Source organism: Strix aluco, chromosome 13 (genome assembly GCF_031877795.1).
Source record: "Strix aluco isolate bStrAlu1 chromosome 13, bStrAlu1.hap1, whole genome shotgun sequence".
Taxonomy (NCBI): domain Eukaryota; kingdom Metazoa; phylum Chordata; class Aves; order Strigiformes; family Strigidae; genus Strix; species Strix aluco.
The window spans coordinates 9,803,807-9,830,118 of record NC_133943.1 but is presented as its reverse complement, the minus strand read 5'-3'; the positions used below and the strand labels follow the sequence as shown (position 1 = coordinate 9,830,118).

The following is a 26,312-nucleotide window of genomic DNA, read 5'->3' as shown; positions in this document are numbered from 1 at the left end:
AGTGTTTCACAATCCAAGGACAAAGTATCCTTCTGTTTTTTGAGAGTGTGACCTTTCATTGGCATATTGTCCATGAAATTTATTTTGCTCTTGTCCTCTGTTGGAGTGTTGAATTGGTGTTTTTTTGATCCACACGAGAGAAACATAAATAAATTGAGCATATCCCTTCTAAAAAGTAGTATCTCCCATATGCATTTCTTCTGGGAGCCGAAGGGAGGGGGATGCTTGATTTTCTTGATGGAATGAGGTTGTCCAAAAAAGCCATGCTTTGGTGGTAAAACAAAGGATTTATGTTGAGATGGAAAAATGGCTGAAGCAACGATTGGGTTCAACTTTTCTAGGATCCAGGCTAGGGTCTCACACTGTTCTGTCATCATCAGACTATCAGTCCATTACTGCTAATCTAACCCATAATGCTAATGGCTTTTAGGGGAAATAACAATTGTAAATTCTTTGCATATGCCCATCTCTTGTCCAGTCTAAGGACTTCTTCAGTGTCTGGGACACCCTCTTGCTTCCCTTCACAGTTCACTGCTTTCCTGGTTTCACTATGAATTAATGATGCTTTACTGGGATGAATCACGAAAATAAAAGTAGAGACTTTCAACTCTGGAAGTGGTTCATTCAACATTTTGCTCATGTATGTAAATAAGCACTGATAGGTGCACACAGAGAAAATCCGACAGCAGTTGCTGCTTAGGTTTCTACTGTTGCCGCTTAGGTTTCTACAGTTGCTCGTTTGCCCGCAGAAATTTTCTATTGTCCTTCAGAAGGAACTTGTCACATATTTCACTTGAAATAATGACACAGAAGGTGTGTCTAACATGTCTAAACTTGCGACTGCTGTTGATGAAGTAGCATTCTTCCTGGCTTGCAGCATGGCTTACCTCTGTCAAGACTGCCACCCCAACAGAAGACCCGGAATGTTACTTCAGAATAAGGGTGGATAAGCGAAATATGAATGCACACAAGCACACACAAACAAACAAACATGCACATACATATAAGCATGGTTACCACCTGAGGGCAGAATTAAGGCTACGTTTACTGAGCAACACACAGGCTCTGCTGCTTGCAGACGCTTCAGCCACCATGAAGACGGCAGGCGTGTTGCTGCTCCTTGCTCTAGCCCTTTGCTGCATCCCAGGTGAGTAGTTTTACTGCCTCCTGCTCTGCCTTTGAGTAAGCGCTGGCTGTCTTTAAAACCACAAAAACATCCTCAGACTGGAAAGAGCTTCGTTCTACAAGGACTTATTTACTCCTAGAAAGATAGTGTTGAAAAGACTTGACATCAAAGACTATCACTTATGGGGTAATATTTTAGCAACAGAACTGAGTGGGTAAGAACAACTGTGGGAACAGTTCTACTCTCAGTGCTAGTTTATGCATAATGAAAGAAGTGACATGTACGTGGTACAACCCGGAGACTCAGACATCCAGTATTTAACCTCTGAAATGTTGCAGAAACACAAATTATTTTACTGAATGAAAGCAAACATTTCTTGCAGTCATCCCGAACCGAGATGTAATTTGAGAGTCTGAACAGTTGTAGAAGCTTTATAAAAGTTACATCTCACTAAATACTCCTCTTATTTAAGAGCTATTGTGGCAATGCGTACAAGACACTACCTCTGTGCACGTGCCAGCTTTATGACCTGTTTGCCTCAATAACTTGCTTAGCTTTGAGTACATGTCCTGCTATCCTTTGAGCCATGGAAAATGCATTTTTCTTCTTTCCTTTTGTACACCCCTTTCCATCATGGCTGTAACCCTCATTAAACAAATCATACTATAAAATCAATGTTGCAAACATACAATATGGCACCAAATTTTGCCTGAAAATCATTTTGTCTAAGAAGTTATTTGCTAACAAGCACTGAATTGAAAGTTGCTAACAAACACTGAATTGAAAGAATGCCGGGCATGCATTCACAGTTTTTTTAACTCTAACAGAACTCATGAATTGCGTTTGTATCATATTTCCTTCTTTTTTTCTTTTTTCCAGATACTGATGCACTGCAGGTAAGGGACGTATCTTTCTATTTTCTATCATTTCTTTCCTTAAAGCAGTTTCCATATAAATCCTTACTAATCACATTGTGATCGAGCATTTGAAAATCCTGAGTCATCCAGCTGTCCGAATAATATTTGCCACAGATATTATTGGGTGAAATTGCCATTTTCTTCTGATGATAGTTTCAACAAGTAGTGCAGTATTCAGTTCATGTCCAAGTTATTGTTAAAGTCACTGCAGCAACATTTACGATGGCTACCCAGGCTCTACATTGCTGGAGGCAATGTATCACCATGTTCTTGCCCTGCCCCTGTGCTTTTTCTCAGCATCTGCTGCTGGCCGGTATTGGGGGGAGCTCAGGGTGTGTGTGGGGTCTCCTAATGTCACCTTTCTTACATATGTGTTGTTGAGAGCTTTTTTGTGAACATACATTGCATCTAGTTACAGGTCTACTGCAGTGACTACATGGTACCTACAGACATCTGTACTATGGAGTACATCCCACACTGCGGGTCCGATGGCATAACATATGCCAATAAATGCTCATTCTGCAATGCATTCCTGTATGTATGAAAATAAATCTCTTCACTAATGGTGAACTAACTCAGCTTAAACAAATTAATCAGTCTTAAAGACTGGTTGGAGAAGTAAAGTTCTTTTATTTTGTGTTTACCTGTTCTCTTACTAGCAAGGGTCAGTGTTTTATTGGGAGAATTTGCCAGGAATTCCTTTCTTTCAGGTATAAAGATGTAACATTTAATAGAGTTCTTCTTTTCCCTCTTAAGTAATTTGCTGAAGAGCTTTCTTCCAGCAAACAAAGTCTATTTTGTACAGACTATTTGTTCTTCCTTTAAATTAAGTCTTTATCTTGTCTTTGAATGTTGGTAATAAAAGGAAATAGCTGCAATAGCGTTCAGAAGTTTTCTGTTTTGTTTAAGTTCCTCTACGATACATTCTTCACCAGAGGAAGAGACAAACAGTAAAAGCCCAGATGTTCTGTCTCTGAGGTATTGATTTCTTTCTCCACAGGAGAAGCCATCAAACTCTTCGCTTGACATATCTTCGGGAGTGTTAACTTCTCAGTAGGCTTCAGCTGAGAAAGAAGAATCCTCCCTGGCCATGTTCCCCATGGCAGATGCTCCCCTAAAGCCTTGTCCTGAACCTTGAAAGCTCCTGATGAATCTTGAAATCTCTGCTTAATAAAAAAAGGCATCAGCATTTATGTCTTGCTTTAATAATATGTCTCTTTCTGGTTTTACCTAAGATGTTGCATGATTTCATCACTGCAACAATCCTGGGGTGCGGGTATGAACGGGCAAATTACAGGGAGAGGGAATACATTGTTCTGATCTACAAAGAAATCAACCCCAGCCCCAAAGGCAATGGGTACATCTTGAAGACATCTGACTTCATCCAGCTTTCCAAAAGAAAATCAGGTCTGGAGATACATCCTGGTGCAATGCTCCAATCGATTTATTCCACTAAGGCCATCTTGGACAGACACTCTGCTTGGGTGAGAGGAACTGTCTGCCTTCCTAACCTCTGCCTCACCCCTGCATTACTGTATGGTAGACTTCAGCAGCATGAAGAGGCCCCAAGCAAACCTGAACCTACACATAATTAGAGACAGACCCAAGATTGGTGCAATGGGGGGTTGTGTTTTGTGGCTGCTCTGCAAAAGCCCTGGAGGCACAGAGGGTCTTGCTGGCACCAGGAGCTGCTCACCCCTGTTTCAGTTTCCAGGGTAGCCCCAATTTCCTATGCCCACAAGAGAAGTGGTGAAGAAGGGCAGTTTCCCAGCTGCACCTCTTCCCTTTGCAAGCAGGGTTGGAAACCCACCTTTAGGTGAGAGAAGCCCTTTCATGATCTGCTCTGCTTCCCAAAGCAATGGGACAGGATGTTTTCTCTGGGCAGGCAGATACCTGGCTGCCCACGTTTGTGTTTGCAACATTCGTTGCTGCTGGGTATTGCAGAAAACCAGTGGGCAGCCAGTCCTAACAGACCTGGTGTTTGGAGGACTGCTAGCAGTTGCCACTGCAGCCTGGTTCTGCACCTCACCCACCACTTAGCTGCTGCTTGTAGGTAATTACGTTGACTGTCGCTTGTAGAGGATCCTTTGAGATTCTTCGGCCTCTGGAAATCTCGGCTGATGAAAGGAAGGGCTCAGAGTCATAGCGTTTATTTATTATTCATTAACAGTGAAACACTGGCAGTGTGGCATGCTGTACAGGCAGCAGTCTCACAGTCAAATAGTTAATGATCTTAAGTGACAATGTGTCACTTTCCAGAGACTGGAGACAGCAGCTCTCTGAAGGGAGACAATTTATTTCCAAAAGACATGACTTTGTGCAACCATTCAGTGCCAAGTCCCTTCCTGGGGCTGGAATGCCCCTCCTGTGAGAGGGAGGTCTGTGTGCAGGAAGGCATTTCAATGCCAGATGCAATTTCTTAGGACCAAGACAAATTGAGGCTCTGGGAGGTAGTGCCAGGGGTGTGTGGCTCAGGGTCTTCATGCTCCTTCTTGTCCCCTCCACTGAGCAAGGGAGTTGAGGGTAAGAAAACACCAGCTCCAGCACTTTATATTCTTTCCTGGGGAGCAGCAGAGAGGATGAGGATGGCCCCCAGAAGCCATGATGCCTTGGAGACAAGTGGAGCTCCCGATTGCACTCAAGATCCCAGTGGTCCTCGGAGGGCATCTTCCAGGGGCCATGTCTGCTAAACAGGAAAATCCACCAGGCAATTGAGGGGAAACTGTGAGTAAAAATGAACGGGGACAAATCCTCCACCCTGATGCGGAGTTATGCAGCATTACTCAGGAATAACCAAGGGCAGAGCAGGACCCCAGCGGCACCCCAGACCCCCTGTCCCAGGGGGGCTGCTCCTCAGGATGGAGAGGAATACAGTCCGCTTCTACAGGCACCTCATTGGAAATAATTTTTTTTTGTTGCTGCTCAATAAAATCCTGCCACAACAACACAAAATCCTCTCACCATTACTAATCTAACTCTCCCTCCAGGAAATTCAAGGCAGGAAACATTGTCTGCCTGCCGAGGTATTTTATGGTACAATTCTTCAAGCAGTACCTCAGCACTTTATGTCATTATCTGATGTTTGTCAATTTAGGAAATGCCATTCAATTACCCCACAACCTGATTAACACATTGCATGTAGTTATTTTGTTCTGCTCTATTTTATATCAATGCTTCTGTTTTAGTGTATTGTTCTACTTGTTGCTGGCCAAAATATACCTCAGGCCAGTCTAGACCTTTCTGTTAATGCAGTTTCTCTCTGAGGCTTCATTCAGGATAAACGGTTTGTTACTATGTAGTTCCTTGATGCAGAGAAAAATAAAATTATGTTTTAAAAGAAAATTACTTGGAGACGTTTTTGGGGCTGGCTGTGTCAGAGCTATTGTAGCAAGGCAGAGCTGAGATTCACTGAGGGATTGGGATGTGCAGGGCAGATCCTCAGCCTTTTGCTCTTAGTATGCAGCTCCCAGACAGTCAAATTATTCCAGACACTCTTGCCTGTGATATCATCTATGCTTAAAAGACTGGAGATATGCAGGCAGCAATCAGATAGCTGAACTACAAGGAGAAATATTAGATGAGTGCGGCTTAGAGCAGGGGCTTTGCTTGCTGTAAATTGAATTCATATTCTCATAGAAGATCCAGTTCTGCCCCCGTGTGCAGAGATCTGGGAACAACAACCTGTTTCGGGAGCTCTTGCGGTGTGCCACATGCTACTCAAAGGCATTTTGCGTTTGTGCCTACAGTAGCATAGACTGGAGCATAGTACCACTTTATTCTTGATCACGGTATGGTGTGTGACAGCAGGATACGGGAGCAAGGACAATGATACCGCTGCTGAAATAACAACGTGTGGTCTTGCATGCACACAGCCATCTTTTCTATTTTTCAAAAAAATTAAGAAGTATAATTTCTTTCGGTAGCCAGATGAAGCCTGTGACAAGTTTTAGACTAAAGCAGGGAACATAAAAGAAGAATTTTGTAGGTCGTGGAAATTAGGACTTGCTTGAGATAGGGAGTCTCAAGACCAGAGGAAAAGATTCCCAGGAAGATATCACTGTTATGGGAAGAAATAATGCTGGATTAGAAACTGGGTAGAATTTCCAGAGTTATTGGAAATGTACCTTAGTACAAGAGGATCCATCATATGACTACCAATGTTTATCTCATTCATGTGGCCATAACCTTCTTGAATGTTTGCCTTCTAACAACTTGAAATATCAGGAAGAGTTTTATTTAAACCTTTATATGGGTCTCACATCTGTAGAAATGTTAAAATAACCCTATGCCCAAAGTCACTTTACTGAGCCCATCATCATAATACTCTTGAATATCACAGAGTGGTTTTGGCAGGTGAGTTCACTTTGCCCTTCCCATTTGCAACAGATGTATGACATTTCCCAAAGCTCACTCTTCCAAAAGCATGGAGATAGTTGTTTTTGACTGCTCCTAACACCTGTTTTCAACCCATCTGCCACCCCGCAATTACTTCTGTCCCATTCCCTCTGTTTCTTATTAATGGAGCTCCTTGTGCAATCCCACGTCACACCTAGCCCAACAGCTCTCACTGTCCTGCCCTGTCTGCTACCAATTATCTCCCATCTTTTCTCATAGACCCTGCAGCAAGACTCTTTCCTTTCTTCTCTTTTCCTCCCTGCTGCCCTGTGAAGTGGCAGGGATTACTGGAGGAAAAGAGCTGCTTTTGGAGCAGTCCTGGCTGGCTACCCTGACTCTCAGAAGCAGCACATGGATCAGAGGGTGATCTCCCCAGCGGATCTAATTAATCAAAGGGCAGGTGTTGGCCAAACCTGAGAACAATGCTGTCCCTAGCAGATACCCTGTCATTCACGACAGCTCCTGAGCCACCAGCATGATTTCAGCCTGGCAGGAGGGGCAACTGGAGAAGCAGCACAGATTCTGGTAACCGGGGATCTCAGATCAGTGGGTGGATATGGAGGAACTCGGGTTGCAGGGCTGAAGAGGAGGCAGACTACGTTCCTGTAGCCTCGCTAACCACCGCAGAGCCACCAAGTGACGTCTCCGCCGGAGGCTGGTGCAAGTTCTGAGCAAGCCTTGTTTTCAGGCTTCGGCATTCTTGTCCCTGGAGAATAATCAGTATTAATGCTTCTGTGATTACTGCTTCCCTTCCAAATATGCTCACAATCAGTTCAAGCAATCTGAAAGTCAAGTCACTCAGGATGCTAAGAATACAACAGAAACAGCTTTCAAAGGAACCCTTCGACTTCTGATATTTGTGAATAAGATCTAAATAGCATTACTCATTTATTTTTCAGGAAAATTATTTCATTGATATGAAGAGGCCAAAACCTGCAAACTCTATTCTGTGACTACAGTTCCCTTGCACTTACGGCTACATTTTTATGATTTATCTGCCCATGCCAAGACTTGAACATCTCCCAGGATAATAAGAAAAACAATTGGGATTTTCTATTTAAAACTCAGTCTGACTTTAAGCCACGTGTATGAATCAAGCTTCTTCTAAAGCACAAACGTGTTCCATCCCTCACTTCCTTCCATGGCTACCTTAAATCAAAAATATATTGTTTTATGCAATATTTCTTATTTGTTTTTCCATATACTTGTGAGAGTTGAACCACTTAACAGAGCCTAGCACATTATTCTTCACTTATCTACCCTAAAACATGACTTCCAGCTGACACTCGAAATTTAATGCCACATAATAGAGGGAGAAGGGGGGAGCCTAAGTACTCACATTCTGTTTGCAGCTGCTGCAAATTTTTCTTGAATGTCTTTGGTATTAAGAAGCCCATTTCACCTGCACCTAATACCACTTACTTGCCATTAAGAGGAAACATTATCCCAGTCCAGATTTAAGGCTACCCATTCTCATAATTTCTTAATCAGACTCATACCCATTGCTAACAGATTAATAACTCGTGCTCCTACATAGAAATGTCTTATAAACTTCTGAAGTTTTAGGCAATGTTTTCCTGATGTCATGACTGTTTTCTTCCTGTTGGTGAGAAATCCAGTGTACCAGGAAAATACAGGAGAGAGTGTGGAGAGATTCATTGAGCCCTCAGCATCTTTAAAGTACACTGATGCCTGCCAAACCCCAAATTTTGTGTCTCTAAAAGCTTAGAGTGTCCCATGCTGCTGTCCCCCCACTCTGGTGTACCATACAAATCTCTGGGAGCCCAAATACTGTCTAGTGTATGTAGTATGGTGCGCGCAAGTTTAAACACTTTCAACAAATGGGCTTTTTTTGCTTTACCAACTTCCATACGTAATTTCACAACATCTAGTATTGAGACAGTGCTCTTGTTTGGAAAGTACAAATCACTCATTGTACAGCAGGGCGCCTTTGTTAACAAGCTGGGTGTAGCTCACATTTTTGTTTAATTCTTCTGGGCATCTCTCTAACAAACAAGTATTCTTTAGAGCTCAACTCAATAATCAATACAATTTTCTTAGTTTACAGAGCAAATAATTACTTTCTGGGATTACTTCATAAGGCCAGGGAGATGTATATATATAGTGTGGAGAGAGAAGGCTGAGAACCATCTACTGGACTCATCAGTAACATATTTGCAAGTAGCAGACTATACAACCGTCTCTACTATGAAGACAACACAAAGTGCTGCCCTTCTTGGGCTTGTGCTTCTCAGCTGCCTTTCTGGTAAGTTGTTTTTGTACAGTCTATGCTAACATCTCTAGTCGTCCTGAACCTTTCACTTTATATATATACATCCTAAAGGAGAGTTCAGCCTTTTGGAGATGTGATGATTTAGTAATACATGGGCTCTCTTTTAAAGAACTTTATCATTGTGCAGATAAATACTATAGATCGGTAGGATGCATTTGTCTGATTTAAGCTTATGAGCCTTAGTGGGGATAATAGTGCTGCAAACAGAGAAAAGTTTATGTCCTATTTCTTCTTTAGTGAGTCAAAATTTCTGGTTTCATGAATAATTGATTTTTTAAATCTTAGTATATAATTTCTTGTTTACTTAGAGTAGATAAGACATTTGGGAAAACAATCACTTCTCAGTAATGAGAAAGTGTATTTTTGGTTACTCTGTTGGGAAATTGATGATTCTGAAGGAATTTTAGTCAAGGACGTTGTACAGTTTTTATATTTTATAATCTCTGTTTTTTTGTAGATATTGTTATTGCTCGACAACGGGTGAGTAGTAGATCTTCTTTGTCATTTGGTCTTGATTTCTCAGTCTAGATGAATAATTCATACTCACACTTTATCCCAGGGAAATCTTGAGGGAGCAAAAAAAAGAAGAGTGAGTGAGAAAGGAAGGAAAAGGGCCCCTAAGTATTAAACCACCTCTTTTCCCCAAAATAAGAAAATACCTTTATCAGAGAAAGATAACTTACCATGTTGATGACAAAAAAGTCAGCGATTAATAATGTAGAGTGAGAGTCAGCACAGCAAGGAGTGCCAGCAGAAAATCTATAGAACTATTGAATAACTGCCTAAATATCTTCCCTGTCTTGAGTCCCCCAAGAACGATCATTTTTGCCTGCAATTCTTGCCAAAAGTACTGAAAGTCTTAATAGCAGTAAGGTGCTTTTGTATGCTGTCAGAAACACAGTGTATTTTGTTCCCTCTTCTTCACCATGGAGGAATGATAGAGAAAAAAAACGACCAACAGTAGTCTCCCTACGCAGTGAAAACGTGATTAGCACAAGCGCACCCTTCTCCCCACTTGGAGAAATGACGAGTCCTCTTTAACAGGCCTCCTGCGGCATGTACCGGTTGTCTGCGAAAATGCAGCTTGCCTGTCCCCGCAACTACGAACCCGTCTGCGGGACCGATGATGTGACCTACCCCAACGAGTGCTCCCTCTGCAGAGAAATCTTGTGAGTATAAGGTCTCCTGATTACTTACAATGCCAGTTCAAGCAGCAGACAAAAGCCTTTGGGGTTGTGACTAATTGTGGGGTGGACTAGATTTTTCATAAGTTTCTGTCTTCCCTAATGCCTGTGATCTTCCGTGTCAAAGCTCCTGAATCTGATTAATTACTGGGGCTTTATGATGGAGAGACTTAATGAGTGAGATGACTACATGGTATGAAGAGATTAATCCTTCCTTTCCTCCTCTCTCTTTCCCCCTAGCCTTAACCGAGCCATCGACAAGAAGCACGATGGAAGATGTGTTAAGGTACGGTCTGAGATCGGTTCCTTCTCCTGCTGCACTGAGCAGTGGTGGGTGAAATGATGGCAGAGAGCTAGACAGAAACCTTGCCTAGGATTAATTCTGTATTAAAAACGTACAATTTCAAACTGTCAGAAATGAAATTAAAATGAAGATTTTTCAGATTTGCAAGAATTTATTTTAAATTTTGTTTGAATAGATAAAATTGGTGAGTTTTAAAATGTTATCTTGTGTATAACGCTAGACTTAAGAATGGAAACTTTTGATTTCAGTAATGCTTCAGCATTATCAAAACACTTCTCTTTAGACTTAGAGGCTTGTTGAAGCTAAGAAATCCCCAGAGGAAGTTTGGATTTTGACTAAAAAGTAATTTTGTAACAGAAAAAGCGATTCTGTCAGAACGTTTACCATAAAGTTTGTTTATCAATACATGGAGCCACCGTGAAGTGGAGAAGTATCTCTATTTTTAGTTTAGAGAGAGAAAGTAAAGAAACACTCTGGCTGTGCAATTTAACATGATACAACAACTTCCATTTCTGTACACTCAGCGTACAGCAGAAACACCGGGGTGAGTATAAACTCTATTTTCAAGTGGCACTGATATTTTGCAGCAAAAGTTGCTGCCGCATAAAGCATTTTAGGCAAAGATCCTTCACGGTGGCATTCATGGTGAAAATCCCTAATACGATAGGGATGAAGCCCACTTCAGGACAGGAAAAAACAGATACTCCAGGATCATGCTCTACCAATGTACAGGATTTCAACTGTTTGTTCTCCTTCAACTCCACCATGCTGGGGCTGGAAGATCCTCTCCCCTTCCAGTCCTGGGGAGAGGAGGAGATGTCTCTTGAACCATGCTCCATTACACAGGACTAATGTAAAGGGGAGCAGAGATTAAAATGTTGTTCTGTGACTGTTTCAGCTTGACTGTACCGGCCACCTGAAAGCCCGCAATGGTCATGAGACTCCCTGCACCCTGGAGTACATGCCCATCTGTGGCACCAATGGAGTTACCTACACAAACCGCTGCAACTTCTGCAATGCTGTGGCGTAAGTGAGGGGCTGGGTCGTGGGGGGGTTTCTGGATCAGTAGGTGCTCGTGTTGGTATTTAGAGAGTAACGAGGTAGTTTGACTCGTGAAGCAGCTGCACTGTGGTCATTCATTCCCAACTTTCTTTCTTCCCAAAGGAATGGAGTGGACGTAAACCTGCGCTACATTGGAGAATGCTTCGAGGTAAAGTGCAGAAACCTGCACTCTTAACTGCTGTTACAATACCTTTTAAAACACAGATTTACTGAATCATAACTAAATAATAGAAATGCCTGAACTGTCCTGGTGCATTTGGCCTGGAAACAGGATTTGAGGAAAATAGTTAAAGTATGCCAGGGTCAAAGGGTATTAAACCAAATCCATCACTCAGATACGCAGTCCCTGCTCTGACCTGGGACCACAGCAGTCACCGGGTGCTGAGACCTTCGTTTACTGGGAAAGCAGCTGAGCAAGAGAGGCTGCCTCAGCCCTTCTGCAGGAGAGCAGGAAGGTCATAAACTACCAGCACTATCAGTAGTGGCAGTTCCTTGGGTGGGAGTACTTTCTGCGGTGTGGCTTATGACCATCCACTTTCTGTGACCTGGCCTCTGCTAGCCTGCTGAACCAGAGCAACCAGTGGGAGGGCCAGCCTGGAAATGTCAGCATGGTCATTTCGCTATTTATAATAGCATTTATTACTTTTTTTTTCTTTGCACCTGCCTTCTGTCCACTTCAGGCTGCTCCAGGAAAGCACGTTCTCTACCTTGGAGTTTGCAGAGTTACTTAGAACAACAGAGCCTTGCACCTGAAAAGTGCTTTTATACTTTGCCATGTCATAAACATTAAATAAACATAAATCATTCACGTAGGAAAATACAGGGAACAAAAGCTTTAAAATGTGTTGTTTCATTATTAGGAGATTGACTGCAGTGAACACAAGGGTAACAATCTCATCTGCACTGCCGAGTATGACCCCCTTTGCGGCTCTGACGGCAGAACTTATGGAAATAAGTGCCAGTTCTGCAATGCAGTTTCGTAAGTATGGAGCTCACTGCGTAGCCATGAAACCAGAGGAGCCAGCACACACATGCAGTGGTGGCAGCTGGTGTGGAAGCCCCAGAGCTCCTGTTAGCCACGTGGTAAATCCGTCCCTGCTCCATGTTCCTCTCCCGACGCTCACTCCTCTGTCACTCCCCAGGCACTGCAGATTTTAAGCCGAAGCAAGTCTTCTCCTTCCCTTGCAGTTAAATCCAGATCCCTGTTTGCAAGCTCATAGCTTGCTGACTCCTTCTCTGACACAGTGTTTTAAACTGTGACCGTAGGAGGTGTCCAAAATTACGGGGTTTGCCCCAAATCTCTTTAATGTGAGAAAGCATGTAACCTAGGGAATCAGGAAAGAGGTGAAACATTAAGTGAAGTACATTATAACTTGGAGAGCACAAGAACATTGTCTTATTTGGGTAAATTTAGACTATAAAACTGAGATCCACGTCTGTAATTTCAGTCTCCCTCTTTCTCTTCAGGTTTAGCCGGGGAACTCTGCTCCTCAAACGCCATGGCGAATGCTGAGCGCTGGAGCCATACCCTTCGCCCTGACTTTTCCCTTACAGATCCTGCAATCAAACACACTCTTCCCTGCTCCCTTGACTGTTGCACATTGGTCTCTGCTTTGATTGATCAATAAATTAAACTCAGCCACTCTCTTTGCCATGTACTGGTTTTTGATAGGTTTTTTTTTTTTCAGGGCAGGGGTAATGGTCTTCAGACTTTTAGGTTATCTCTCAGGCAGGAGAAGTTGTGAAATAAACCACAGTAAAGTGTAACACTCATCACACACCAGCCCAAGCCCTCACAAGAATATGTCACTCCATACGAGACCATCAGAAGAGAAACCAAGCTGCTATAAAATACTGCCACTTTCCTAATTTTGGTGTCTTATAGAGTGTAAATGGATTTGCCTTTGTAACAGCACTGAGTCTTGGAAGAACTGGTCCTTTTAGGGGCCCTGGCATGGGGGGATGGCCCTGAGGAAGTGTGAAAAAGAAAGGTGGCCCTGGTCAGAAAGCCCTGCCTGGTCACCCCTGGGCAAGGGGCAGGTTTGGCAGTGCATTATAAAAAGGAGGCTTATGGCAAAGGGAGGAGGCTATCTCATAGGAAAGAAAATTAGGAACTGCTGCTTCCTTGAAGGGTGTGTCCATCGAGACTGTTGATCAGCAGAAAATTGCAGCAAGCTGGGCAAGGCTGTAATGAGTCTAATGAGAACCTGAGGAGAAATTAGACTGGGCTCAGGCTTTCAGCTTTTTGGAGAAGAGATCTGAAAAGTTTTACCTGGGGTGTTTGAGGCAGAGGTAGGACAGGGGACCCTTCAGAAAAAGGTCTTGGATTTTCTAACCCCAGGAAAGAAGGGCTAGAAGATGTGCTGGTAGCTTCAAGATGCTTTCTATCTTGGGAAAAAGGTATGGAGATAACATCTTTGTGGGAGCCTAAGGAGTGCATTGGAGGAACAATAATATATATGAATGTTCGTGATGATGTGCCATCTTTTTGGGTGAGTCAAAGAGTTAATACGCAAACAGCACAGGCAAAAAGTCCCAAGTGCCACAGCTCACACAGTCCCTTCCTCCTCCTTTCCCCACCTCCCATTCTCTTGTTATGTAGCAAGAGTATCTGCTGCCAAGGCTGATATTTAGGACAAAATCTGTGACTTCCAAGGCTTTTCTTTGGGTCTTGTTTCTTAAAGTAAATAATTTATTGACCGAGAATTTTGTAGGTGCTTCCCCCCAGAAGGTAAGAGGCTTGTTCTTCCCCTAGTACTAGCACAGAGCAGTGCTTTGTCTTAGGAAGAGGGATGGAACCTCTTATTTTCAGGTTTTTTCCTGTTAGTACAGGCAATATAAATCACATCATGCCTTTGTGCCTGCTCTTAAGAAAAGACAAACTGGACAGTCATGAGAGTCCTCACTGCTTACCTGCTTGTGTGTGTGTGTGTGAAGAATAATTAAGAAACAAACTAAGTAGCTAGTGGATGTGAACAGAGACCTGACAACACAGGACAGAATTCTGCTGTAATTTCTTGTTGGCCAAGAGGTTTATAGAGTGGCCACAGACTAGCGGAGTTTTGGCCATAGCAGGACATTGTCTTCAACAGCAAAATCCTACGGTGAGCCTCCTTGGCAGTGATAGTTTCTGCCTGAGGAAGCCAGATACTTGTTTAGAAGCTCAGAAGGTTTTGGAAAAGCCCAAAGAGCTGCTCACCTGCAGGGAAAGGGAGGGAAAATGGCAAGTACTGGGTCTATGGCTGTATCCTAGATGCCTTGCGAGCCTCTAAGCAAGAACTCTTTAGAAGACGGAAAGGTTTGTATCACACAAGACTAAAGACTGGCCCAGCACAGGTAAGTACTTGGCTTGACACCAGCAAGAATCTGTCCAACTATACCCCTTAGACTGCAAAGCAAGGTCTAGATGCCCTTCTTCTAACCCTGATTCTCAGAGAAGTCAGAAGGACAGAAGAATTCCCTCACCTAGTCTAGCAAGTGGCCTGTTTCAGATGTTATAAAGTGGAAAGGGGTAATAACGATAATCACCTGGTTGGTAATTTAGTCTCTTCCTCTCCTCAGCCCGGAAGGGATTGGTCCCTGTGGTACGTTTGCTAAGGCTTTAGCCAGTCGGTTATGCTGCAGCAACCGAAACGTTTGGGTAGATAAAGGACGGAGGCATTAAGGCTGTGGTCGTGAGCAGTGACGTATGAAACCAGAAAAGGCAAACAAGTAGTGCTGTGAGTGGCAGAACTAAGCGTGGTTTTGAACGGCACTGTGGCTGACTGACTTGATAACTAAATTATATGAGAGGTTGCAGCGTGAGCTCACCCTTAATAGACATCTGAGAATTCACCTGTCAGTCACAGTTTCTCTGCTGTGTGGATTTTAAGATGTCTAGCAAGCTGCAAACTCTAATGCTTCCCCAGATGTAGGGCACTCATAACATTGCTTTCCTGCAGAAACTCTCTCCTTTGCTAACTGAGGATGTTAGTAGCATCTTTCTTTTGTTGCTAGAAAAACGAATAAAAATGGATTTATTATTTTTAATTTTTTTTGCTCCTACATCAGATTTGGTTGGAATTAGTTGCAGATTCAAAATCTTCTGGGGGAACTAATAAATAGATATATTTATACAAATTGTTCTCCTAAGCCTTGTCTCCTTAGGAAAGCATGCTAAAATTTTAAGCTTATTCTTATCTGAACAGATATTTTGCAAATGGTGCAGCTGAACACAAATCCTTTCACAGACTCAGCTGGAAATAGAGCTCAGGTCTCCCAGTTGCCCATCAAATTCCCTTCGTTGCCACTTACTGTGGGAGCGGAGCCCTAACATATGTTTGTGAATGTGAAAAACTGGAAAACATTGACAGCTAGAGTTTAAATAGTTCAGGGAGGAGAGTCAGCAGTCCTATCTGGGACTGTGCACACAGCTATGAGAGCGTGTCACATCGGAGTGCTTCTCCACCCCAACCCAACAAATTTAGAACCATCCTCAAAAATAGCCAGGGAACAACGTATAATTGGTTTCACAGACAACACATTCTCATGCTGTGATTTATTTCGTAACGTCTAGTGAGTGTCATCACGCTGCACTCAAAGCCTCGGAGCTGGCATTCAGCGAGGGCCCAGAGAATGAAAATTACCAGCTTCCCCGATGAATCACCGCTTTGAAAATTCACCCTTGTGAGAATCCTGTGACTATTTAGAAAAAAAAAAAAATATTACAAGCCCGTCTATCACTCATGTAATTAGCCCTTTCTAGGTTTGATGTGGACAGGGCAGCATTCCTAAAGCACCATAAACGTGGCCAGGACCAATAATGGCTTTAGAAACAAAGTGGAGAAGTTCTCACAATTAAGGTGGGGAATGAGCACAGCTACGGTTGGACGCATAAATACACAGAAAGGCAGGTCTGTGTGCACACTGTGGGCTCCGGTGCTGAGACGACACCTCCCGCACAGATCGCTTGGCTTGGACTAAAGAGTTACCTGCAGCATGAAGGCAACAGGTGCCTTAGTGCTTCTCAGCCTGCTGCTGCTCTCTTTCTTCTCGGGTAAGTGATCTTCTCCCTAGCCTAGGGAAAAAAAAAAAACAACCCAAAACCTTTCCTGACAACAGCAAACTTCGGAGAGCCTTGATCACCGGATGACAGGCTTGAAGATAAAGCTGAGCAAGTAGAAAATATCTGCGGGACTTGCTCACTCATATGACATATTTCCACTCCTCTTATGCCTCCGCAGTGAATAACGCAGTGGAGGTGTCACTGGGAGACAGAGCTAGCAAATTCTAAGTGGCTCTTTCAGCAAATGTACCAAAGCAGAGTGTAATTATGAATTTTTGGTAGAAATGTTCACTGGAGAGTTTTGCTGAACCAGTTAGAGAAGAAACTCGCTCACCTCAGGGTCATCAGCTCTCGTTTTGATCCTAAGCATCTTGGTATTTGGTGTTTTCCTTGGAGATGTGGAAATGTAATTAGATGAAAGTTTCAGCTTTCGTTTATGTTGCAGAGAAAAGCTTGAAAATTAAATTCAGATGTCCTCAAGGAGCCAGAACAAAGAGGGCAAATTAAAAAGATCCAGCATTTATTTATCTGGAGATTTACACATCTCTCTGATGATCTGGGGAAGCTGAGTGATGATTTGCGAACATATAGGTCACATCAGTGTTATCAATTGCTTGTGTCCAGCTGACCCAGCTCTGCAAGGTTTGTGGTGACAGTTATTGAAGAATGTGCAGAACAAGAATTACTTATACTTGTTTTTCTGTGAATAATTTGAATAAAGAATTCACTTGAGAAAATTGCAAGCTGTGCATGGAAAAAGAGGTGAAATTACTTCGTACACATTATTCTTTATGAAATATTCATCTGTCTCTAATTGAGTCTTAATTGGGACTGGGTTCCGTCAGAGTGGTGAAGCTTCCTTCCAAGGCCAGGCAGAGTAGCAGCAAACTCTGTGATCTCCTATAAAATAAACAGATGTCAAGAGACTTCATCACAAAGTCTTCTGTAGCCGCATGTAATATTTATAAAAACTTCCTAATGAGCTATTTTGTAAATAATATGCAGATAGCCATAACAGTGACTTTACAATTAGGGCAGCCTAGCTTAACCCGAGGACATGATAAATACACCAGCGCCAGGGCTAAAACACCGAAGGGCAATACAACTGGCAGAAGGAGTAGGGTGAGTTGATGGATGATGGTCTGGCTGACTGAGGGTTGGGTGGGATTTCCAATGTGTGGGGGCCCGAGTGTAGGACCAGGTCGTCCCATCTCCTGTCCCAGGTCCCCTCCTGCCCAGAGCCACCTGGGCAGCATCACGGCTGGTAGTGACGCCACTAACCCAGCAGGTACAGCCTCGCACCCGAACCTCTGTTGCATCGCTGCCCTGTGAGATGCTGGGTATTTGTCCTACAGTGTTGTGACCCATATTCTGCAAATTTGCATTCAACCCACCCTTGAGTGTCAGGCTCCCCCTTAGAGACGTCACAGGGTTGTCTTGTCCCGTAGTTATGACTCAACCTGTGCGCCTGACTGCAGTCTTTGCAGTAAAGAAATATTAAGAGGATGGACTGATTAGCTTCAAGATCAGACCCTGTGGTTACAGCGGGTATTTTTGCGCTCTTACTGACCGGCACTGCCTGTTCTGCTCTGTATCACCCCATGACATCTCTTTGTATCTCGCCCGGAATGAACTTGTTCTGGGAGCATGTCTGGGCTGTGCTGTGCTGAGGATGGCTGTAAAGCTGACCACAGGGTCTTCTCCTTCTCCATGGTACACTCTTGTTAGCAGTATCAGCCATTTTCATTGTTCAGAGGTGCAGGAGCCTAAAAGCCTTAAAAGTCAATATTGCTTTAAAATCTCTGTTGAGCGTGGCTCCAGATCCGATATGGCAGCTCGCTTCTCCGGGAGTGGCTGCCTTCCAGGAGATTGGGTTATGTGTCTGAGGTGCAGTTAGCAGCTGAGTGACTGATTACATGGTATTTTAGTAACATTTTTCAAAAAAGCAAAATACTGAAAAGCAATTTAGATAATGTATTTCCTGCCCCCTCCTCCGCCGCACAGGATGAAGGAGTAGGAAAACCTGGTGTGTTTCACTGTGGTTTGCATAAAGGGTTTGTGACTTTAGTTCAGCTTCTATCAGAAAATAATGCTGACATGTAAAATCTCTGTTTGCTTTTTTTTTGGTTTCTTTTATTCCAGATGTAGCAGGTCAAGACATTGAAGAGGTTAGTGCAGCTGTTTCCTCTTCTTACTGAATCTGCATTTTCTAGAGGCGTGGTTTTGTAACCAAGATCTTGGTGCGTGGTAAACAGTTTTTATTGTCTGCTGCGAGCAGGTAGGTCCTTCCAAGAAGTCCCAGCGCTTTGGGGAGTTCACCGTTGTGCAGGGGATGTTATGTGTGGCCACATCAGCAAGTAGACCAGGGAAATAGATGGTTGGTTTAGCAACTGCTTCCCATGGTTAGGTCTAGAGTGCTTGCACAGGGTTGTGTTTGTATGCAGCACCACTTTTATCCACTTTGCTCCACTGTCCAATCTTCTCAAGAAACAAATGGACTCCTGAGAGTGTTTTATCCCCCAAACAAGGTCCATCACTGGGACTTGTCCAGACACAAAATACCTGTACATTTCCTGGACACCGTTTTTATTTCCTCACAGACTGTGGCTTTCTCCTCCTTCCTCTGGGAAGGCAGAAAGCTCTGCAAGCACCAGGCTGAGTGCACAGTTTCGCAAGATGCATGAAGCCATGCAGCAGTGAGTTAACTTGGCGCCAAATGCCTGAAAGAGCATCAATGCTGACTCTTCTCCCACATGCCTAGGCTAATCCACTCCTGTCTTTGGGAGATCAAGACTTTTCCCAGATGACCACAGTTTCTCTCCTCAAACATGGGGCAAAGATTTCCCTGAAACACTGCTTCTGCTCATTTCTGAGAGGGCTTTTTCTTTCAGTAAATAGACAGTGTCATCACTGCCACTTTAGTCCTCTTGTCAGAAAAAGCATTATATCAGTGACCTTGTATCCAATTTGGAAAGTGAATGAAAGAGTATGAGATTCCTGAAAGGTGGTTGTTTTTTTTTTTGTTCCTTTTGCAGATTTGTAGAGAGTTTATAAACAGAAACGTGTACTGCACGAGGGAGTCCAACCCTCACTGCGGCACGGATGGCATCACGTATGGAAATAAGTGTGCCTTCTGCAAGGCAGTGCTGTAAGTGAAAGCAGAGGGGATCGAAATAACAGAAAGAGTTGTCTTCGTTTTCATGTATGTAACGACGTTCTTCATGGAGGGGAGACCCTGCATCCAGGCTGCTCCTCTTGTATGGACCAGCCCCTGAATCGTGCCAAGTGGAATATTTCCTCCTTGGAATGGAGCTGTGTGAATGCAAGTTAATTTTAATTCATTTCTAGGCTTTGCATGCTGCTGGTTGCCATGCCGAAAGGCAGCACGGGGCCTGGGAGGCAATTGCATCCTGCCTGTACCTTCTGCACACACTAAATTGATGCACATTTCCCACTATATGCCACAGGCTGCAACTCTCACTGCCCACACTTGTGGATACTGAGAAGTGTCTGGAGGAATGCGGGAGCTGAGCTGTGCCAAGTTATTCCTGAAAAGTCTGAATGGACTTTGTGGAACAAGACACAAAATCTCAGAGGAAAAGCCCGAGTTTCTCCTTTGCCTGAGCTCTGCCATCTTTTAAAGGAGATCCAATAGGAGCCAGCACCCCTGGGCTGAATGTGCTTGCAAAACATCAGTTTCTCCTTAGCAGTCCTTAACATTTGGTGTGCACTCGGGGCTGCCTTATCCTAGGGGAAATCGGAGAATAGCAAGGAGAGGAGAAAATGGCTTGATGTTCCCTGTGAGGGACCATGGTATGCTAGCATGAGTCAGGCAAACGGTTGTATTCGGACAGATAAACTCCTTGTCCCATGCTTCTGTGTCTGTCAAACATTGCTTTGCCTAAGTCTGTCTTGCTCCCTTTACAGGAGAAGTGGAGGGAAAATAAGATTGAAGCACCTGGGCAAATGCTGAGTCCTCACTGTCACCAAACAGCAACAGCTGAGCCCCCGTCAGCAACGGCTGCAGATGCCTGCGCATGGACACGGGAGCAGCTTGCCCTCATCTCCGCCGCCTCTGCTCAATAAAATAAAACTCAGCATGATTCTTTGGCTGGATTCCTTTTTCCATAATACCCAGAAAAGCGCTTTGATACAGCCGTGCTAGAGCCTAATGCATGGCTTCCCTATGCTGTGCTGTTACATCACCCTCCTCCTGGGAAGCAAGGTGCTCCCTGTGTCGGAGCAGAGATTCCCACGGCTCCTATGGGCTTTGTCCTCCTGTCCCCTGCAGCCATAGCTCTTCTGTCCCGTCCTGCCTGACAAATTGGCACACACTTGCTGGGCAGCCAAGCAGCACAACTGCCCATGGGCTCCTGCCCAACTCTCCCCATCCCGGGGGGTGGGTGACTGCGTGCGCCTTTATTCTTTACCCAGCCTCCGTAGACATGTTCCTTCCTCTCTCAGAGGTTATTGTGGGAGGGTGACAGGAGAGCTGGTGAACAGCGTGACTGCATATGCCTCATCTCCTTTGGAAACCAGAGACAAACAAGCTGAGGCTAGGGAATATTGCTCCATTTAAGCCCGCAACAAGAAGATGGCAGGTGGAGGCTGGTTTTAGGCAGAAGCTGCAAGGCTCTTCTTTCCAAATCAGTCTCTTTCTTCTTCCTTCTAAGAGAACGCTTTGTCTTGAAAACTGTGAACTCACCAGCATTAGTTTTCTGCTGCCAAGTGGCTTCTCATGCTAATAAAATTATATTTAGAAGAGCAGCAGATTGTATAAAGTGTCAATAATTTAAAAAAGAAAAATCCCTGGAGGAGAAGAGCTGTGGGCTTCCTCTCCCCACCTCTAGGATAAACTCTCACTGAATCATACACAGACCTTGATTTTCTAGGCATAAGTATTTGTATTTATTTACGATTTCTAATGCACATAGACTTTATTCCTTTCTTTACTTTTCACGATGCTGCCCTCTCTTTTCTTGATGCTGGCTGGAAAATTCTTCTTTGTGCAAACATGAGAAAATGAGTTATATAGTCTCTCCCCATTCACTGTGCAAAATTCACACAGGGAAATACTTGTGGCATCCCCTTGTTAAAACATTGGCAGCAGATCAATGGGACACCAGCTCCTTCATTTTAAACACTTAACTTTCAAAGGGAGCTTTAGATTTTATCATGAGCCTCAGGGGTCAACATATTTTGCAAGCACCTAAATGCTGAGCATCTAAACCTCTGGACCTTGTTTGGACAGAGCTTGAGTGTCTGCCTATCATGCCACAATCCATGCTTTGAACTCAACTGAGGCGCGATGCCTAAAAAGAGAGGCCTTAGCAATGCACTCAGCACACCTAATGCTGGCTTCTCGTCTGGTAATTCACTTTTGTGATGCCAATTCTGGCAAATCCTTTGTCATTTGGTAACTTTACAGGCAGCGTGCAGGTGGCAGCCAGCCAGCGGCTGAACCACACAGACAAAACTCAGCGTTGGCTGGTTTGGAGCTTCCCTTGGACCAACTGTCTTTGATCCTGATGTTTTTCCCATCCCAGCCTACTGGATTCTTGCAAAATCTGCCACCTCTTCCTGGAAGCAGACTAACCCTCTCTGTGTTCCAGGTTGTACAACCAGGGGAAGCACATTTGTTTGGTTTCAAATTCAGATGTTACATTAGTAAACTCAACAGCAAGACATCCAGAACATGGACAAGATTGAGGGGAGCAAGAAGCACCTCCTGCACAAGTACAAGTGGTCACAAAGGACATGTTGGGAAAGTGCGAGGACCTTCCTCATCAATCATCCTGCTTGGAGCAGGATGACCTCCACATGTCCTCTCCTGCCTGAGTTACCCTGCAATGATTCTATTACATTGTGTGGTTCTGGACCAGCACCATATTCAGAGCACAGGAGCAAAAAACCCTCGTTTTTAAGATGGAAAGCAACATTTTAATGAGAGGGGGAGTATGGGACATCTTTATGCTTGAGACGGCCCTCAGTGACTTCAAAAATCTCACAGCATATGCCCGTATCTAATCCTTTTTAATCTGGAAGCTGAGATAACAAGGGCAGATCACAAGAGAACAGAAACTGCAAGAATTCACTGTTTGATAACCATCCTGTATTTTGCTCTTTCAGTGCAAGTAGCAAATAAAAACACCTCTGTACCTCTACAGACCCAACTACCATCTCCTCCACCTGTGCCAGGAAAGTGGAGAATGGGAGTCATCTCCATTGAGGAAATTATTTCTCCCAGTTGGGGAAACTTCCCAAAACTTCCTCCCCAGGAGAGGTCAAGAGAGACAGTGCTACACCAAGTGAAAGGCTTCTGTCAAGGTCCATCCTTCTGGCTGAGCAGGCACATTGCTCTGGTTAACAGAGATGGCAGCGATGTTTTGGTGGTGCCAGTTCCGCTCGCTCTCAGTTTCAGAGTGCTGTCCTCCCTCCCCTTCCCAGCAGGCTGATGGATGCCAGTGACAGGGTAGGAGTGCAGCAGTGGCCACAGGCTGTCCAGCCTGTACTCCCATCTGCATCTGGCTGCCTTCCCGGACGCATACCAAACCAGAAACCAAACCTTCAGCCACTATTTTTTCTTCTATTTCTTTCCTCCATCTTTTAAGTTGTGTTGGGTTTTGAGTTTGGGTTTTTTTTGTCAGCTTTGAAAGGTGAGTGAGTCATGATACATTTGAGATCTCTCCTCTGTTAGATAACATGAACATCTTCACAGCTTCTTCTCTCCCTGGGGAGGAAGGGGCAGAGGCTAGGGTGGGAGCTGCCCCAGCATCTCAGCTGCTGCCAAGACCTGCCCCTTCCAGCAGAATGAGGGCCCTGTGTTCCCTGTATCTCACTCCGTCCCCCTCAGCAGTTAAAATAATGGAAAAATTTAATTTGTGCATGGTTGCTCTTACTGAAAGAAAGCTGTTTCTCACAGCTGAGCACCCTCCCGTGACTGGGCTGTGCACATGGTAGAGGGGAAGGATGTATTTCCATCTCACAGCTTCACTCTGCTGGTGATGCAGCTGATAGATTATTGTGTCCAGGCTCCTGGCCCATTTAACTTGTGTGCTCCACCGCTTCCTCCTCCTCCCCCAGTGCAGGCACGTGTCACTGTCGCAACTCAGTTGAGTCCTTTGTCCTACTTTTTTTACCTTGACATTCACAGCGTTTGACAAGGCTTTTCTAGCTGCCATGGGATGATCCTAGGGTGGTGGTGCTGACTGCAGGCTTTCCACAGCCCAGCTGGGGAGGAAGCTCTGGATTTGGCTATCATTTCGGTTCACCCTCTTTTCCCTAAGAGAAGGCAGGCTGGATCAGGTTGCAAGGGACTTTGGTCCAAACCTCCTGCTCATGGCAGGGTCAGTTCTGAGGTCCTATCAGATTGCTCAGGGCTTTATCCAGTGTAGCATTGAAAACCTACAAGGGTGGAAGATGCACAATGTCCCTAGGCTACCTGTCCCAGGGTTTGACTGTCATCATGGTAAAGAAATTTTTCCTTGTACCCAGTTTCAACTTCTTTTCTTTCAACTGTCTCGTCTCCAAGCCATGCACCACCATGAGGAGCCTGACTCTGTCTGCTCACTAACCTGCTTGTTAACTGGCAGCCTGCTCTTACATCCCCCTGAAGCCGCCTCCTCAGCAGGCTGAAGAAGCCCACCTCCCTCTGCCTCTTCTCGCAGAGCAAATGCTCCAGCCCCCATCTCTCTTGGTGGCTTTTTGCTGAACTTCATTTTTCCAATGTCTTTCTTGTATTGAGGTGGAGCCAAAAACTGAATACAGGAGGGAAGGCTGAGCTATGGGGATAAGGAAAGGGATTGTTCAGGCAGTAGTTGGGAGAACTGTAGGAGTATTGCAGGGGACTGAAAAGATGGGGATGGTGACAGTTGCAGGGAGCGGCAGGAGGGTGCCAGTGTGTATTGGGTCCTTTAAGGATTAGAGAGCAGCTGAGCCTGCTCTGGGGTGAAACAGCTCCCAGATGCTGGGAATCAGCCAACAATTCCCCCCATCCCCATCACAGCTGAAGGACTTAAATAGGAGTCCAGGGGAAATATTTGGCTGTTTTTACCAACTCCAGAGCAAAGACAAGGTGAGGAGTTTGCTTTGTGGTGTGGGAGTTTTGGTGTTTGTTTGGGGGTTTTTTGGGTTGGTGGGGTTCCCCCCCTGAACTAAGCAGTGTAGTTTAGGAGATTTTCACAGACATAGCAGCAGTAATTGTGGTTGGTGTCTTATAAGGCTGCTCTAAAAATGCTGGGGAAGCATGTGGAAGACAAGGGTTACCACAATACGTAAAGGAATAATGGGGGAGGCATAAGATATATCCCTATAGAAAGGTGGTTGCCACATAAAGAGTTGCTTGTTTTAAAGCTCCAGGAATGAGATGGTGCTTCAAGGCACCTCTTTGGCTTTGGCACCCGTGGGATAGCGAGAGACAAGAGCTTCAATAAGGTCAGCTCCTCGGGTCTCTGGAGGGAGTAGGGCTTTTGCAGAGCCTCAACTGGGACTTGAAAGATATGGTCAAAACTGAGCTTCTGCTGGGCCTGGAGGATGCCCTGACCACCTTGAGGCTGGCCCTGAGCAACAGCTTCAGTGCTTGTAGCAGGGTTGGAGCTAGTACCCAGCTTGTGCAGTGATGGTTTCCCAGGGATGTGGAAAAGTGGTGGTGCTGTGTAATACAGTGCTTCCCTTTCTGAGCTAAAAATTGCTCAATTAATTGGGAGTGAACAGAAATGTCAGTATCGTGACAAGGGCTGGCTCTGACGCTTCTGGCCTTCTTCCCAAAGCATGTCATGCTTTTCTTTGGGAGGGTGAATTTGTGGAGTCACCTGTGATAAAACCATCAGCTTCCCCGGGCCCTGCCCTGTAAATAAATGCACCTTCCTGTCACCCTCCCTTTCTAGACATGCCCTCAACCCTTATTCACAGTTGCAACCGACAAGTGGGGGCTCCAATTGTGTCTGATAATGATGATGACCCATTCAAAAGGAGCTAGGAGGGGTTTAGGGGGGTGGTGGTGTCGCCGTGGCCCGTTCCCGGGCGTCGGGCTCCCTCTGGTGACAGCTGGGCACGCGCCGGGAGGGACACGGGGGAGCAGGGCCCGCTCTGGCGGGGGACGATGCTCGGATCTTGCTGGACAGGCTCGTTTTGGAGAGGGGCCCTAAAGTCCTCTTTGTGCCAGCCTCTGGGAGCGAGTCAGCTCCACTAGCAGGAGCAAAATGCCTTCCTGTGGTCCTCATGCTCCGCAGACGTGTGACCGGCCACAGAGCTGATGTTACCGGCTGAAATTTTGCTTAAAATTAGGGGTGCCCACAGCGGAGCCGTGCACAAACGGTGACAAAGTTATTCACCCTCACTCGAAAGTTCCTCAGATTGCAGCACCCATCCTCGGTTCAGGATGGGTGTCTGTATTGGCCTATTTTTGCTGAGACCAACAGCTGGTCTTGCAGTGAATGACGGATGACGGAATGATGGAGATCTGTGCTGGCATTGTGAGCTGTCCTAGTAAATTGTTTCTCTTTGTTACTTGTGCCTTTGCTCTCCCTCCTGGCATCTGTTCTCCTCCCGTCCTGAGACTGCTGTTGGGTCGGGGTGCTCTGAACAAGTTGCCTGTGCTCCTGCAGGGCCCGTCATCTCTCAGGCACAGGGTGCAGTCTCAGCATGTTCCCTTCATATAATGGATAAAAAATAGCTCTAATCAATGACTTCCTTGGCCTGAGACTCCTCAGACTGCTGTCTTCCCCAGGGCACTGTTCACCTCTCCTCAGACCCTGGAGAAAGAAATCTGGGGGCAGAGAAATGCAGCTGAGATGAGCTGGGCTTTGTACCTCCAGGATTTGGGGAGAGCTTTTCAGTTACGCTCTTGCTAGATGCAAATATTGAGATCTAGCATCAGTGCTGGGACTCCAGGCATGACACACTTGCTTCACTTTTCACTGAACCCAGCTGAGACTTGGACTCTGCCTCTGTGAAACTCTTCCCCTCTGTTAACGCTGTGACAAAGGA

General features: G+C 44.9%; 2 protein-coding genes across 2 annotated transcripts; both read left to right on the top strand.

The window, feature by feature from the left end:
• The first annotated feature begins 8,400 nt into the window (after positions 1–8,400).
• LOC141929322 (double-headed protease inhibitor, submandibular gland-like) lies at positions 8,401–12,928 on the top strand. The gene is made up of 8 exons (XM_074838614.1): positions 8,401–8,704; positions 9,189–9,211; positions 9,776–9,900; positions 10,156–10,201; positions 11,118–11,245; positions 11,384–11,429; positions 12,142–12,260; positions 12,749–12,928. The coding sequence occupies exons 1-8, from the start codon at positions 8,647–8,649 to the stop codon at positions 12,792–12,794; spliced, it is 591 nt and encodes a 196-aa protein (XP_074694715.1). The 5' UTR covers positions 8,401–8,646; the 3' UTR covers positions 12,795–12,928.
• Positions 12,929–16,258: 3,330 nt separating this feature from the next.
• Positions 16,259–20,298, top strand: LOC141929437 (serine protease inhibitor Kazal-type 6-like). The gene is made up of 4 exons (XM_074838857.1): positions 16,259–16,316; positions 18,468–18,493; positions 19,361–19,473; positions 20,253–20,298. Exons 1-4 carry the CDS (start codon positions 16,259–16,261, stop codon positions 20,296–20,298), a joined length of 243 nt encoding a protein of 80 aa, XP_074694958.1.
• Positions 20,299–26,312: the final 6,014 nt, after the last annotated feature.